General features: G+C 47.9%; 1 protein-coding gene across 4 annotated transcripts; it reads left to right on the top strand.

Annotated features, from left to right (window-relative positions):
• The first annotated feature begins 2,784 nt into the window (after nt 1-2,784).
• On the top strand, nt 2,785-12,177 carry LOC100276977 (uncharacterized). 4 transcript variants are annotated; one of them, XR_004855378.1, is made up of 5 exons: nt 2,785-3,162; nt 3,249-3,355; nt 3,938-4,007; nt 4,379-4,430; nt 11,881-12,177. XR_004855378.1 is itself a non-coding variant. In XM_020546510.3 (4 exons), exons 1-3 carry the CDS (start codon nt 3,026-3,028, stop codon nt 4,396-4,398), a joined length of 264 nt encoding a protein of 87 aa, XP_020402099.1. In that variant the 5' UTR covers nt 2,797-3,025; the 3' UTR covers nt 4,399-4,430; nt 11,881-12,177. The 4 variants fall into 4 exon arrangements, 2 of the variants coding, with proteins under 2 accessions (XP_020402099.1, XP_008661549.1); XR_002266242.3 differs by lacking the exon at nt 4,379-4,430 and having other exon boundaries at nt 2,790-3,162; XM_020546510.3 differs by lacking the exon at nt 3,938-4,007 and having other exon boundaries at nt 2,797-3,162.
• Nucleotides 12,178-17,376: the final 5,199 nt, after the last annotated feature.

The following is a 17,376-nucleotide window of genomic DNA, read 5'->3' as shown; positions in this document are numbered from 1 at the left end:
TTTTTCTGCTAAATGAATTTGGAAGCATCAGTTTCTGGTATCTCGGAATCTCCGGATATAGTCATTAACCGATTCGTCCTTCCCCTGTCGCAAGGCCACTAGGTCTACTAAATCTAACTCATAGTCACCAGAGAAAAAGTGATCATGGGATTTTTGTTCTAAACCCCCCATGACGAAATAGAATTAGGAGGTAATGTAGCGTACCGTGTGAACGCGGTTCCTGTTAAAGATAATGAAGATAAACGTACGCGAAATGCTTCCGTGTCGGCCAATTCCCCTAATTGCGCTAAGAACTGGCCTATGTGTTCGCGCGTGCTCTTTCCCTGGTCACCCGAAATTTTTGAGAATTCAGGTATCCTGGTTCCCTGTGGGTATGGGTGGTGATCAAATCGGCTATCATAAGGTTTCCGATATGATTGCCCCCCAGGGATCATGCTTACTCCGAGCTTATCTCGGAATGCTCCAGCTATTTCCTCCCTCACTATATCAATAGCAGCCGGTGCGAGACCACTGGCTCTCTGGTCAAACATAGGTGGGGTTGGCTGGATATTGACATGTTGTCTTCCCCCCATTGGTTTGAGCTATGTGATGCATTGTCGTTTGCCCTATATGGCTCATAGGATTGATCGTTCCTTTCCGGCCTTCTAGGCGGGGCTGGAAAGCTTTCCTGGGCTCTGAATTTTGTATTATTGGGCTGATGCATCGCACAGTGTGATGGAAGTATTGCTGGGACGGGTGAGGATTCGAGTAACAATCCTCCTCAAAAAGGTCATGCGCGGACCGTCCGGACATTGGCCCGGACCGTCCGGACATTGGCCCGGACCGTCCGTGATTATATGCGGACCGTCCGTCGTGGTACGCGGACGGTCCGACTGGGTAGTTTGAATTTTGCTCAAAACGATGTGGCTCGGGCACATGTGTCAGTAATTTGTTAAAAATGGGCCCGGCCGTTGCTGGCCCGGACAGTCCGCGCTCACGTGCGGACGGTCCGGGCATGTGCAGATCGGCTGATTTGCTACCGATTTGCGGTTGCTCAGGGTATGTGTCCATCGGCATCCCATAAAGGGGTTGTGACTGGTCGTGACAACCTGTATGTATTACGTGTGTTACCCCCTAATTCAACATCGTGCGAAGGAAAATTTGCGATATTAGATTTATCAAATGCACGCACTAGTCTCCTATAATCATTTTGCATACCCCCTATGATATTTTGCATTTGTTCACGCTGTTCATCTACATAATTCTTAAGAGATTGCAGCTCGTTTGAATTACTTACATTGGGAATATCTGGTGTGGGTCGGAGCGAAGCTGGATCCGTCGCCCGATGTCGGACGACCTTGTTGTTCCTGTCCACTTTGAAGTTGGCCAAGAACTTTGCTTTTGCCTCCTGGATCATCTGCTCCTTGTGCTCCTCGAACTGGAGCTGTTCGTCAGCCGGCAAGGTCTCCCAAGTTGGCTCTATGATGTTGCTTGGGGAAATATCAGAGCTATCCCTTGAATCGACCATTGAGGGCCGATTTGATGAGTCTATATTTGTTTTCCCCAGCGGAGTCGCCAAAAAGTATGTTGACGCCTTTTGGAGCGCCAAACACTCAACAAAAGCCAGCGGTGGTGCTCTCTGGTCAGGCGCGGACGATCCGCGACACAGGGCCGGACGGTCCGCGACCTGACGCGAGGCTAGGGTTTCCTGCCTGACGGCCGGACGGTCCGCGCGTGCGCAGGGGCGGCGAAAGATCGCTGGCGGCGCCTGGATCTCGCTCCCGGGAGGGACCCCGTCGGGGAGTAGAGATCCTAGGTGGTGTCTAGGCTCGGGTAGACCGACCTAGACTCCTCTAATCGACGTAGAGTCGAAGAGAAGCGGAGGATTTGGGGATTGGAAGACTAAACCTAAACTAGACTAGAACTACTCCTAGGATAAAATGTAAATTGTATTGATTGAAGGTTCGATTCGTTGATCAAATCGGCTGTATACCTCTCTATTTATAGAGGAGGGGGGCTGGACCCGTTACAAACAAATTTTCGAGTTTATCCCGAGATTCTCGCCAACAAACATAGCAAGAAACTCGGAACCCTAATCTGTTCTGCGCCTGCGCGGACCGTCCGGCCCACAGGCGCGGACTGTCCGGACCGTGGACTGTCCGGCCCCAGGGCTGGACCGTCCGGCCTTCTCAATTTGGTGCCCAACAGGTGGTTTATAAACGTGATTGTGATGTGCGTATATGATTGTGAATTGTTATGATTTTAAACATAATAAATTAATTTAGAATGGTATAAATGTTTAAGTCTTAAAATTATATATATAACCTTAAAGATTTTCTATATTTTTTGAGTTTTTAAAATGAAATAGTTGTTGGACTGATATACACTGCTGTGTGTTAGTACAGGTACGACATGATTAAGCACTACACCGTCGTGATTGAGCCGATAGCCAGGAATTAGTGTTGCACGGCATAATACTATTACTAATAGTATTTAACAGTGTGGTGCCTAACAGTGATAGAGTCAGTGCCGTATCTGTTCGGCCATCTATACGGAGGGTCACTTGTTTGGTACGTAGTTGCAACTGATCATCTTGGGTGTAAGAAAAATGGATTGATCATTAAGTTTAGATTTTGTTGTTTGATAAACAACCTGGTTATTTAAACTAATGTCGTTGTTTGCTAGTGTATCACTTATTACTACGACAAGAGGCATATTTCCAAATATTTGTGGCATTCTCTACTCTCATACACCCAGGCATGCACACGTACACACGTTCTTCACTTTTTGGACGAAGTGCAGGAAAACGATATCGCTCCCGCCTGTTCAGCAAAGCCCATTTCTTCGGGCCCAATCAGCGCAGAATCCGGTCCACGACGACTCTTCACCCCACCCTCTCCTCCTCCAACTAGTCAGGCTGCTAGTGCTACCTTTCAAAAAACCCCTACATCCTGCCATACATCCATCCGCCGCCGCCGCCGCCGCCATCTCCTCCCACTCTCTTCCCACTCCGACGAAACCCTATTCAGTATCCATCTCTCCATCCATGGCGTGGCGCGGCCCCGCCACCCGGGCCGTCCTCGCCGCCGTCCGCCGCCCGGCAGCGGCCGCGCGCCTCCACGCCCCGCGCCGCCGCGTCCCGCCCGCCTTCGCCACCACCTCCTCCCCGCTCCCGTCCGCGCGGTAAGTTCAGTACAACGCCCCCTACAGCCGTTCGGCTTGGTGGTGACTTGAGCCCGGTAGCTGGGACCGGCGTGTCGTTTCCGCAGGCCTCTGGCGGCGTTGATGGGGTCCCCGGTGACGGTGGCCGCCGTGATGGCGCGTCTCACGGCGCATCCCGGCGCCAGCGCGCGCGCGTGCTGCGAGCTTTCCCAGGGTACGGTACTTCCGCGCGCTTGCCATCTAAACGAAGTCGTGCTACTGTATCTAATGCCATCTGTTTTTTTTTTCTTTATTGGGGGTGTTTGAATGCACTAGAGCTAATAGTTAGTTGACTAAAATTTTGCTAGTGGGATTAGCTAGCTAAGTATTAGCTAATTTGCTCAATTATTAGCTAGCTTGTTTGGATGTCTTTAGCTAATTTTAGCATCAAACTATTAGCTCTAGTGCATTCAAACACTCCCTATATAATGCTGATTTGTGCTTGTTTTTTGCGAATGTGTGTCGCCTGCAAAGTTCACTTGGGACACTGCATGTTGTATTGACTTGCTTCATGGCTTGAAACAAGTGTGGCTTATAAATTGAACGCAGTTCTAGTTTGAGTGAATCCAGTTCTACCGTTGATTGCATGTTTATTTAGGCACTAGGATCATGAAACCAGTAAACTCTTACCTACTGCTGCCAAATTTCAAGCAATGCAGGGGCGCACTAGGGGCTATATGTTACGCATGCCTTATTTTCTACTCTTAACGAAGTTGAGTGGAGCTGATTTAAGGAGATTAAATTTGGGATTTTATAGGGAGTGGGAAAGATGGTTGATGCTGGAGGCTGCCCAACTTGATGGGGACCTTCCGTCCTAGAATGATGATGTAGGTCCCCCCTTTTCAACCCCCATATTGAATTTCACAAGTATATTTGATTAGCTGTGAGCTTGGAATTGTTTCGGAAAAAGAAAGTAAACTCGCGAATATGCCTAGTATCTGGCCTTCGCTTTTAGCAGTAGCACGCTAGTGCTTGTGTTTTTTATTCATCACAAGCCTCTGTGTGCTGCGTTCTTACTTCTTACCATCATTTCTGAGGCATGGAAGTATGGAACACATATAATGATGTATGATTGTATGTTTATCAATAATCAGTTTTTTAGTGATATATTCTCTTCAGCTAAGTTCGTTACCTAGAGAAACATTTTTACACAACATTGAAACTTCAGTTGATTGTGGGTACGATTGGGATTTGTTAGGAAACGGAAAAGATGGGTGATGCAAGAGAGGCCATCGTAGAGCCTGCCAAAGGTACTGGGTTGGAGCATGTACTCCTTTTGGTAATACTGATTTTTTTCTCATTCATCCTAAACCAAAAATCAGCAGAACTGGGCCTATTAGTAATTCTATTTGAAATATTTAGCATCTTTTAATGTCAGAGAAATATCCTGCAGTACCAACCCCATATAATAGACATGACCTATAGCTATAGGGGTGGATTTAGGATCCGATCATGCCTGGCCTAGGCCAGCTTATTAAATCTACTGTTCTTCCAATATAATTTAGTTTAAAGACAATAAATATAAATAGAAGCATCAAGGTTCAGCTAGGCGCTAGGCGGAATCTAGGCGGTGACCCATTGCCTAGCGCCTAGTCGGGAGTACTCGGTCTTAGGCGCTTCTAGGCGCTTTTCTAGGCGTTTTGGCAATATAGCCATAAATTATATATATATATATATATATTATGTATATAACTATATATACGTATATAACTAATTAACTACTATTGTTTGTGCACCTCATGCTCTCTTTCTTTCCATAGTTTCTTGTTCAGCTGCTGTTGTTTGAATGAATCAGCCTTGGTAGGATCAATAGCACGTGTCCATTTGTCAATTGGCCCTAATTTGTGAGGCTGTGAGCTTCCAACACAAGTGACTTCTTCTGACTCCTCTCCAACCCTAGATACATTCACTTCCTCTCTAAGTTCTAGCTCACGAACAGTCTTCTCCTCCCTCTTCCTTTTTGCAGCCTCTATTGCTTTCTTGCACTTCTCTTTAGCCTCTAGAGCCTGTGGTGTTGCAGACGTGCATTTCTTCACATTCTTTCCAACATGGGCAAGATGCTCCTTCAACCTATAAATCTCTCCCCTCATCTCCTTGTCACAGAACTTACACTTCACCTTGTCTTTGTTGTTAGCATCAACAAGAACACCATATTCCCATCCAACATCATCTGAATTTCTTTTTAGGAGATTCGCTCTAGCTGCTTCAGTTTCAGAAGGTGCAGCTGCAGTTTCTAATGACATCCTTAATCCTTTGATTCCTTTCACTTGTACACCGCAGGTTATCCTTTCTCTTGTACAAGTAGGAAAGCAGGGGAGGTCAAGTTAGCAAAGTTAGCAGAGGAGGAAAGCAGGGGAGCGACTGGTGGAGGGGGATGAGCAGGGAGGGGAGCAGCCGACGGGGGAGAACTCACCGGCGGGGGAGCAGGGAGGGGAGCAGCCGGAGGGGATGAGCGCCGTAGGGGATGAGCAGGGAGGCAAGTTCCGTGTGGAGGAGGGAGACCGAGCGGGAGCAGCGCGCGCGCGCTAAAAATCCCCCCCGCGCGCTAAAAAATTGCCGCGCGCTCGCCGCCCGCTTCGGCGCCTGCACGCTGCCAACTCGCCGCCTAGGCGCGGCTCAGCGCCGCCTAGTCGCTGCGGCCGCCTAGACGCCGCACAGAGCCCTAGGCTACGCGGCAGCCCATCGATTAGCGCCTAGGCGCGCCTAATCGCTGCCTAGTCGGCGCCTAGCCGAACACTGAGAAGCATATGGATTAAGCCCCTGTCCATGGACCAGGTGGCCCGGGGCTTGATCCGCCCCTGATGGCCTATGATTCTTATTCTATGTTTACTATCGCCTTTTTTATTTGCAATAATTTTTTCCAGCTAGAGAATGGTCTTTCCTCCCCCACCCCTTTATTTTCTTCATATTATTATAGTACAAGAAGAGTGTTAACGTATATGTACAGATAGATCATAACGACCACCACCGCACGACACAGTCTTCTGTTGCTAAATCTCTGCACTTCGCGCGCATGGGACCAAGTCCCTTTGTTGCACATCGATAGGATCTATACCTATATATACTGATGATAATGAATGTATGTGTGTGGTTGCTTGCCTAGTCTCTCGTCTTCTACATAGTATCGAGCAGTTGAATTTCTTCCACGATCTCATGCTTCTGCAGCCATGAATCACAACCCCGTTTTTTCTCCAGTCACTGCCCCTCCCTCTTCCAGCGCAACATCTGTTGCCCACCCTCCACCCTCGAGTTCCACCATTGACGCCATCCAGACCATAAACATACGCTCGTATGTCCCTGTTACTTTTGAGCTCAACGAACCCAACTATGTTGACCGGTGCATGTTCTTCGAGTCCGCCGTCAGCAAGTTTGGCATTGATCGTCACATCTCTTCCTCCACCCCGGCCATTGCCATGACGCCGCCTGGTACAAGGTTGATCAATGTCTCGTGAATTGGATCTGCACCACCTGCTCTCAGGATGTTCTTCACATCGTTCGTCAGTGGAAGACAGATGCCTACGCCCTCTGGGCCGCCATTGCCAACCTATACCACGACAACGAGCTACAGCGAGCCGTCTTCTACGAGGTCGAGTTCCACAACTTGTACCAGGGCGACATGTCATCTTCGACTATTGCGCCAAGCTCAAGACCTTGGTTGACAGTATGCTCGACGTCGGCCAATCGGTCTCCGAGCCGAGCCAAGTCCTAAACATGTTGCGCGGCGTCAATCCACAGTATATGCATGCCATTTCGACGATCACATCCCGACAACCTCCTCACACCTTCCTCTCTGCTCGCTCCTATCTTTTGATGGAAGAGCTCTTCGACAAGTAGCGAGCCACAACGATCGCCAAGCACGCCCTGTTCGCGGGGAAAAGCTCTTCATTCCCTCTGGTCGTCGCCAACTCCACCAACCCGTCTACTCGCGGCGGCCACAACACCATTCATCGCCGACGTGGTCGCGTGTCTGGATCTATGGCCCCGTCCAATTCGGGGGGGGGGGGGTCACATCTGGCGTGCCACCACCATTTCCAGCCGGCGCGACCTCGTGCCCCAACTATAACCCTTGGACCGGTGTGGTGCAAGCATGGTCGATGCCGTTCCTCGTGCCAACGTCTGGTGTTCTCGGTCCACGCCCTGGCCTACCACAGAAGCAAGCATTCTACTTCGGATCGGGTGCCGACCTTCAATCTATACCGCCTCCCACAATTGGTCCTGGACAGTACTCGTTCGACACTCAGGCTCTGATGGCGGCTCTGAACGACTCATCGCAGCACACCCATTGCCCACTTTTGACTGGTTCCTCGACTCCGGCGCCTCGTCGCATGTCTCTGGTAACACAATCTCTCCAACATGTTCAACCTCATCCATTTTCTTCCACTATCACCGTCGGCAATGGATCTCGTCTACCTGTTACTCACACTGCTCTATCTTCTATTCCCACCAAACTTCATAATCTTTCCATGCGTTACATTTTAATTTCCCCTGATTTGGTTGAAAACTTGATATCTGTTCGCCAACTGACTTGCGATAATCTCGTCTCTGTGGAATTTGATCCATTCGGTTTTTTCCATTATGGAGCTACACACCAAGACGAAGATTCTGCTCTGTGACAGCCATGACGATCTCTACCCTCTGAAGCTACAACCATCCACCGCATTTCATGTTGTCTCTACTCCGATCGATGCTGGGACATCCCGACCGTGATTGTCTTCTTCAGAGTTTACGTGCCTTCGAGTTCAATTTTACTTGTAATTATACAGATCATCATACTTGTTAGGGATGTCGCCTTGGCAAACATGTTCATCTACCATTTACATCTTCTATGTATGTTAGTTTTTCTCCCTTTCAATTGATACATGCCGATGTGTGGACTTCTCCTATTTTGAGCAACTCTGGCTTTTAATACTATCTTGTCCTTATCGACGATTACACTCATTATACGTGGACGTTCCCGTTGCGTAGCAAGGGTGAGGTTTTCTCTCACATTCGTAGTTTTCATTCATATGTTCAAACCAAACATCGCCTGCTGATCCTCGCCCTCCAAACAGACAATGGCAAGGAGTTTGATAATTTCTCCCTTCGCACATTCTTCAACGCTCATGGCATTTAGTTACGCCTTTCTTGCCCATACAATTCATCTCAAAACAGGAAAGCCTAACGTATCATCCACACACTCAATGACTCCATCCTGACCATGCTCCTGCACTCTCATGCTCCAACATCTTTCTGGGCGAAACTCTTCAAACTGCAACTTATTTAATCAACCGACGTCCATGTCGAGCTACCAGTCCTCTCACACCCTTCGAACTGCTCCTTGGCATGCCCCTCACTTATGACAATCTTCGTGTTTTCGGGTGTATCTGATTTCCAAATCTGACAGCGACAAAGGCAAACAAGCTCTGTGCCCGATCTGCTCCATGCGCCTTCTTAGGCTATCCCGCTGACCATAAGGGCTACAGATGCTTCGATCACCACACACGCAAGGTGATTACCTCGCGGCATGTTGTCTTCTACGAACACCAATTTTCATTTGTCGGACTTCCTTTGTCTCCTCAGTGTGCGCGTCAGCTTCCGTCTACCTCGTTGCCAGGCGCACCTCTAGCCACCTACGACGACTCTGGGAACAATGACCCACCGCACCGTCGTTCAATGCCATCGACCGACGAACCTTCCTTGCCTCACCGTCCATCATCTCCAACACTCCCCAACGTGCATTCGCCACACCCTTTTGTTCTCACTAATTCCACGTAGCATCAACTTTCGCCCTCCCGGTCGGCGGAGCTAGTCGCCACTGGTACGTCTGCGCCCCATCGTTCACATCGGTCACACCGTTGGTGTCTGCAACTTCCTCGTTGCCACCACACCCCAGTACTCTGGCGCTGACGGCTCCCGCTCCCCACCCCATGGTGACCCGGTCTAAAGCGGGCATCTTCCGTCCCAACCCCAAATATGCCATGACGACGCAAGCCGACAACAATGTTTTCAAGTTGTCCAAGTCCAAGTCAGTTTGGAAAAATGTGATTAATCGCCAAGTCGTCTGAGTAATTGTGATTAATCATGATTAATCGCCCAAGTCGGTCAGCTAGAACGACCAACAAGTCGTCCAACTTGAAAACATTGGCCGACAGTGTCTCCCTTTCCCCAATTACAAAATCCGTTCGCTCCGCCTTGGCCGATGCGAACTGGCGACGTGCAATGCAGGCAGAGTTCGATGCTCTCTTGGCTAATCACACTTGGAAGCTGGTTTCCCGGCCACCGCATGCCAACATTGTGTCTGGGAAATGGGTGTTCAAGCACAAATTTTGCCCGGATGGCAGCTTCAACAAATACAAGGCACGATGGGTCGTCCGTGGTTTGACTGGTTTCACACAACAGCCGGGTGTCGACTTCAGCGAGACGTTTGCCCCTGTCATCAAGCCTGGCACAATTCGGATGATGCTCACCATAGCAACCAACAGGCACTGCCCGTTCGACAACTTGATGTCTCCAATGCTTTTCTTCACTGTCACTTGCAGGAACATGTGTTCAGTCACCAACCGGTCGTGTTTGTTAATGTCGCCATGCCAGGCGCAATATGTGCTCTGTCCAAGTCCCTTTACGGACTCAAACAGGCACCTCACGTTGGTTTCATAGATTCGCGCAATTCGTCGTCTCCATTGGATTTCGGCGTCTCCATTGGATTTCGGCCGATGCGCTCTGACTCCTCGTTGTTTGTCTACAAGCGAGGACCTCATCTGGCATACTTATTACTCTACGTCGACGACATGATTCTTACTGCCTCCTCTATTACTATACTCTGCCACACCGTCGACCAGCTCAAGTCCGAATTCGTTGTCATGGATGTGGGCGAGCTCCACTTCTTCCTCAGGATGGAGATTTGACGGTCTGCCACCAAAATTTTCTTCTCTCAGGATAAATATGCTGATGACATCTTGGACCGTGTGGGGACGCTCAACTGCAAGCCATCCCCCTCACGCCCATTGACACCGCTAGCAAGTTATCTGGCTCCCAAGGTGCTCAGGTGGCTGATCCCTCAATGTTTCGGAGTCTCGCTGGAGCACTTCAATATTTGACTTTGACACGATCGGATATTTCGTACGCTGTTTAGCAAGCATGCTTGCACATGCATGATACCTGCGACTGTCACCTTGCTCTCCTGAAAAGGATCTTGCGTTACCTTCGGGGGACGACATCTCTCGGCCTACATCTTCGGGCATCCTTGACAACCTCCATCACCGCCTACACGGACGCCGACTGGGACGGCTGCCCGGATACCCACCGTTCCACTTTCAGGTACTACGTCTTCTTCAGCAAATTGCTGGTTTCATGGTCGAGCAAGCGGTAGGCCACAAACGTCTCGGCGGTTTACATGTCCAGCAACCCCGTACATCACATGCGAACCAAACACATCGAGCTGGATATCCATTTTGTTCGAAACATGTCGCCCTCGGTGATCTTCGCGTTCTCCACATCCCGAGTGGGCACCAGTTTGCCGATGTGATGACCAAAGGCCTTCCTTCGTCGACGTTCTGCAACTTCCGGTCCAGTCTTTGCATCGGGACTCCTCCGGCTAAGACTAGGGGGGGTGTTAACGGATATGTACAGATAAATAGATCATAATGGCCACTACCGCACGACGCAGTCTTCAGCTGCTAAATCGCCGCACTTTTTGCGCAACGCACCAAGTCCCTCTGTTGCACACAGATAGGATCTGTGCCTATATATACTGATGATAATGAATGTATGTGTGGTTCCTTGCCCAGTCTCTCGTCTTCTACAAAGAGGAATACAAACCACTAGCCCATAGGAATCAGTTCAAACATTGCATGGTAAGGAAAAAAACAAATGCACTGCACCATACATTACATAGCTACTACCAAGTCAGGGCCTAAGTTTTTGGCCCTGCTTGGTGCTGCTTTGAGGTTCTCCGCCTCCTTGGCTCTGGCGCCCAAGTCACTCTGCATACTGTTTGTTACTGTATCAAACTGTGGCGGTGTAAAAAACAGCTTCGGCTCTGCCACAACCACAAATGAACTAAGAAGAGAGCTGGAAGAGTTGCGAATTTGGGGCTCCTCGGCACGGGAGCAAGGAGCTCCTCCAATCAGGCCCTTTGTATCCAGGATTCCAGGCAGCAGCTTCCAGAGCCTGCAGTTTGCAACAGGGTCCTGTTCCTACTCCACTGATCTCACCCCACCAAACTACACTAGTGACAGCTCCATAAAAAAAAATGCAATTGTTCTTGTACTTCTATAGCTCCCAATCAGTAACAATAATGGGTATCTAGTGCTTTCTGTGGTTTCTTGTTTACACTTTTGATCAGTTGGCAGTTGGCACCACCAGTCCAAATGTTTTCTATGAGTGTCGCATAACACTTACTAACAATTCCAGTTCTCATAGTTTCAAACTTTCAACTGTTCTTGAATTCATTTTCTAACTTGCTGTCTACTTGGGGTTAGTACTGATTTTGACAGTGCGGTACTTTTTTTGTTGGGCCATCAATCATGTTATCTCCATTTCTTATCTTTTGCCCTGATCAATGCGTCTCTTTTTGCCCCTTGGTGTTTCTTTTTTTTAATACTTGGGTCAGGAAGTTTTTTTTTTCTTCAGATTTGTCCGATCGTTGTTCTTGATGTCTCATTGCAGTGAGCTTTAAATTTCCTAAGCCTTCGCTTACCATATGCTGCTGCTATGTTGCAGGTACTTGAATCTGTTGTGTAGATCCCATCCTTTCGAAAGGATAAATGATGTGTCTTTTGGGGGAATAAAAGCTATTATGGCATTTCTTCCACAGCAAAGTTCGAAGAAATTACCCAACAATAGCTAGTTTCCTCGTTAGGATTTCGAGAAGACTTAATAATTTTAACGTTACATGGCATGGTTTTGGTGTTTAAAACAGCTATTGACGAATAATTTTAATGTTGGTTTCACATGAGTTAAATGATGTTTGCACAAGATGTTGACATTTTTGAATGAAATCATTGGCGACTTAATCTGTGTTGTAATGCTCCTCCTTAGAGATGCACCTACCGTCTCATATCTCTTTTCATGCCAAAAGTTTATTTGTGCATGAGTTGTGGATGATGACATCATTTACCCCATAGATAGGTTCATAGCAAGGGTAGAGGCACACATACGTACGTGGGTACATATTGCACGGCACTTGCAACATGGCACATGCATGAGCTTAGGCCACCAGCGCAAGCCGTCCATCAGCCTTCCTGAGGACATGGACAAGCATCGTCGTCCTCGTGGCGCCTTTGATGAGCTCGAAGACGCAGACGTGGTCCTTGCGCAGCCTGTTTTCACGGACGAACTTGACCCAGCGGCGGCAGTTGAAGCCTCTGGTGTGGCTCGCGTGGTAGTACCTGACGCACCACCTCTCTTCCCTGTTTGGCCTCAGCAGCAGGACCTCATGCGATCTCCCCTCAAGGTGCTCCGCCGCAAATCCATGGTGGACGGTCTGCATTGCAAAAAAGAAAGAAAGAAAGAAAAAGAAATAAATGCGTGCAAATTCATTAAAAAAAGAAAAAAAAAAACAAATGCGTGGAAATCTGTATGCAGCTTCAGACCAGCACAGAAAAAGAACAACCTACGCATGTCCTTTAGTCGAGACTCTAACAACTGAAACATGTGAAACTGACTGACTGACCAGCATGCTGTTCTTGTGCCCAACATGGGTCTTCATGAGGACAGTCACGAACGCCGGATTGCCTGGCTGAACCGACACCAGACTCCGCATCTGATCCCGTTCACCACCAGTCAGGAGGGTGCCGGAAGACCTCGAGTAGTAGTAGCAGCAGTAGCTGGAACCGGCGGCGAGCCTGTCTCCGTCGCCGCCCTGGCCCTGCTCTTCTTCTTCTTCTCCATCGCTCGCCGGCTCCTGTGTGACAGTATGGATGTTGAGATCGCGAACACCGCTCCCGGTGCTCTCCTCCTCTCACGAAGATCGAATTTAGGTAGAGAATTCAGAGTAGGGTATTACAACGACAGAGCGTCGCCTTCCTTCCGGTCGCAGCCGGCCAAATGGTGTCTTCCGACATCACCCTCTCCACGCAGTGTTGCACCCCCTCAAATACCAACAGCGTATCTCTCAGGAAAATTAAGAAACGAAACCACTACTGGGTCCATTTTGGCCCACTCACTCTATCATTGGGCTTTCGAATTCTCTGCGGCCTTCCTTCCAAGTTAGGATCCTCTCGTATTGTGACATTCTCCCCTCCTTGAGACAAGGCTTGTCCCCAAGCCGTAAATTCTGGAAATCGGAGCTTGATTGTAGCCTCATCTTCCCACGTTGCCAACTCTTCCGGCCAGGAGGACCATTTGATTAACAGCTGCGGGACATCTCCAGACGGGCGCCGAATGGTCCTGCGCTGCAAAACATTCTCTGGTTTTTGGGAGGAATCTGAAACAGATGGTAGTGTAGGACTCACCTGGACGTGAGGTCCCAATGCCTTCTTGAGAAGCGAGACATGGAATACTGGATGAATGTGGCAAGATTCTGGCAAGCGTAGTTTGTAAGCAACAGAGCCAACCTTTTCGATCACTGGGTAAGGGCCGAAAAATTTGAATGCCAGTTTGTGGTTCGCGCGACGGACCAAGGATGCCTGAACATAAGGCTGCAGTTTGAGGTAGACCCAGTCACCAATCTGAAAGGTGCGTTCAGTGCGATTTTTGTCAGCCTGTGCCTTCTGACGGAGTTGAGCTCGAACGAGTTGCTGTTGGACCAGTTGAATTACCATCTTTCTTTCATCAAGCCAAGATTGCAAGGAGGGCACTTCGCATGCTGTTCTGAAATCCACCCCAAGATGGCGTGGAGGGTAACCATACAACACTTCAAATGGCGTGAGTTTCAAGGAAGTGTGATAGCTAGTATTGTACCAATACTCGGCTAAGGACAACCATTTCTTCCATTTAGTAGGACAGGCTTGAACGAAACAGCGAAGGTAAGTTTCAAGGCATTGATTGACTCGCTCTGTTTGACCGTCAGATTGGGGATGGTACGCTGTGGTGAATCGTAATTCCACTCTGGCTAACTTGAACAATTCTTTCCATAAAGTACTAGTGAAAATCCGATCACGGTCAGTCACTATAGATGAAGGAAATCCATGCAGCTTAAAAACACTGTCCATGAAGTGTTGAGCCACTCCCATAGCTGTAAACGGGTGACACATGGGAATAAAGTGGCTGTATTTAGAAAATTTGTCTACAACGACCATAATACAGTTTGAGTGATCCGATGTTGGCAAACCTTCAATAAAATCCATCGTGATCATTTTCCAAGCGCCATCTGGAACTGGTAAAGGTTGGAGGAGTCCAGGGTATTTTACTCGTTCAACCTTTGCTTGTTGACAGACTGCACAGTGATTACACCAGTCTTTGATCATCTGTTTCATACCTGTCCATCTAAACATTCTTTTAATCTTCTGGTATGTTACCAAAAATCCTGAATGTCCTCCAATAGGGGTGTCATGGAATGAGGAAAATATTTTCTTCGGAAATTCTGATTGAGCCGGCAGCACCACTCTGTCTTTGAACCAAATCAACCCATTTTGCAATCTGTACTGAGCTGAAGGAGTCTGGGCTGCAAGCATTTTCAGAAGAGGAGCAGTATCAGAGTGGCTCGAGTAAGAATCTGCGACAGTCAACAGCCAGGTAGGTTGCACCGTTGTGATGGAATATAAATGATCACCAGGAAGACGCGATAGAGCATCAGCCACCCGGTTTGTGTGTCCCTGTTTATAGCAGATCTTATATCGCAGACCGAGTAATTTAGTCAAAGCTTTTTGTTGCCACGGGGTCGTCAAACGTTGGTCATCTAGATGAATTAAGCTGCGCTGGTCCGTGCGAATGATAAATTCACTGCAGATGATGTAAGATCTCCAGTGTTCCACTGCCATCAGGATTGCCAAACATTCCTTCTCATAAGTTGACAAGGCTTGATGACAAGGGCCCAAGGCCTTGCTGACAAACGCGATGGGGTGACCTGCTTGATGTAAAACTGCTCCGATGCCCTTATCGCTAGCATCGGTTTCAATCTCAAATTGTTGAGAGAAGTCAGGTAGAGCGAGCACCGGTGCGTTGATCAGCGCTTGTTTCAAGGCATTAAAAGCTTGTTCATGTTCAGAATGCCATACAAACAGCTGTCCCTTTTTTAGCAGATTGGTCAGTGGTCGGCTGAGAATTCCGAAGTTAGCTACAAACTTCCTGTAGTAACCCGCTAGACCCAGAAAGCTTCGTATCTCTTTGGCTGATCGAGGAGATGGCCATGATTTGATGACCGACACTTTTCCAGGATCTGTAGCCACCCCATTTTGGCTAATCACATGACCTAGGTAATGAAGTTGTGTTTTAGCAAAAGAACACTTTGAGAGGTTCACTTTAAAATGATGTTGGTCCAATGTAGCAAACACTGCTCGGAGTTGATGTAAGTGTGTAGTCCAATTTGAGCTGTAAATCAAGATGTCGTCTATGAACACGACCACACATTTTCTGAGAAATGGAGACAATACTGAATTCATGGCTAGTTGGAAAGTTGCTGGACCCCCGGTGACACCATAAGGCATCACTTTATACTCATAGTGACCATTGTGAGTTTGAAAAGCTGTTTTGTGAACATCCTGAGGATCCATTTGAATTTGATGATATCCCGAACTCAAGTCCAAACTTGTAAACCACAAAGCACCCTGAAGCTCATCCAAAAGTTCATCAATTATTGGCAACGGGTACTTGTTTTTCACCGTGAGGGCATTGAGACGTCGGTAATCGACACAGAGTCTCCAATCCCCTGTCTTTTTGCGAGCTAGGATGATAGGAGAAGCAAAGGGACTGCTACTCGGTTGAATCATCCCCGACTTGAGAAGGTCTGCAACCTGTCGCTCAATTTCATCCTTTTGGGCAGGATTATAGCGGTAGGGACGTAACCGGAACGGTGTTGCTCCTTGAATAAGAGGAATGGAATGGCAATGAGATCTGGGAGGAGGAAGTCCACATGGTTTATCAAACAAAGAGGCAAATTCCTGAATTAAACTCTGAATTTCAACTGGGAGCTCATCCTGGGGTGGTGTTCGATCAAGTTGATTGACAGTTTGCAAGTGGAGAACACACCATAATTGTTCTTGTTGCTGTAGATGAAACAGTTGAGGAACTGAGATATGTGTCAGATTGGAATTGTCTGAACGCAATCCCTGTAGCACCACTTCCTTACCATTACTCTGGAATGTCAACCACTTATGTTGCCAGTGAATATGCATGGGACTATGTGAAGATAACCAGTCCATACCCAATATAATATCATAGCAGTTCAAAGGCAGAACTTTGACATCAATATAGAAACAGTGACCTTGCAGTTGTACCTTGCACTGGGGCAATTCATGAGTACAAGAGATAACTTGTCCATTAGCGACACGAACTTGGACAGGTGTCGGTAAAGGAATCAGATTAGGGTGCGAATTAGCCAATCTGTCCGAGATGAAGGAAGACGAACTTCCAGAATCAACCAACATAATCACCTTCTTAGTGAAAATGGAAGCTAGCAATTTAACTGTTTGTGGAGCCTCAGTACCTAGGACAGCATTCACTGACAAAAACATGAAATCTTCTCCAGAATCCTCTTGAAGGGATGATTGCTCATTTTCGGCCTCAATTGAGCCGACCAATTGCCATAGTTCTTCCACCATGTGTAGAGGTACAGTGGGGCTGCACTTGTGGGCTGGATTCCATCTTAAGCCACATTTATAACATAGACCTTTAGCTCGACGGTAAGCCATCAGGGCTGCTGCTTTACTCTGATCAGACTGCTGTTTGGGATAATCTGGCATACCATGCTTCTCAGAACCACCAGTTCGACTGTTCACTTCTGGCATTGACAGGGGTGGCGAAGTGGTATACTGAGAACGATTGGGCTGCTTTGATGCTGCTTGTTCAGGCCCTTTTTGATGGTTAGACTTGATGTGTGGTGTCAACAATTCTTCCTGCAATAAGGCGAGAGAAACAGCAGTATCCAAATCCAAAGGCCGATGAATGAAAACAACTTGTTTAATATCTGAACGTAAGCCATCTACGAAACGATTAACAATTGCCGATATACTGAAAAGGCGGTCATGGGCTAAAATCTGATGCATCAAAGAATCAAACTGGTCCACATACTCAGACACACTATCAAGCTGTCGAATATGGAAGAATTGACGGATAAGG

This window comes from Zea mays, chromosome 1 (assembly GCF_902167145.1).
Source record: "Zea mays cultivar B73 chromosome 1, Zm-B73-REFERENCE-NAM-5.0, whole genome shotgun sequence".
NCBI classification, from domain to species: domain Eukaryota; kingdom Viridiplantae; phylum Streptophyta; class Magnoliopsida; order Poales; family Poaceae; genus Zea; species Zea mays.
This window is presented reverse-complemented; position numbering and strand designations above follow the sequence as displayed.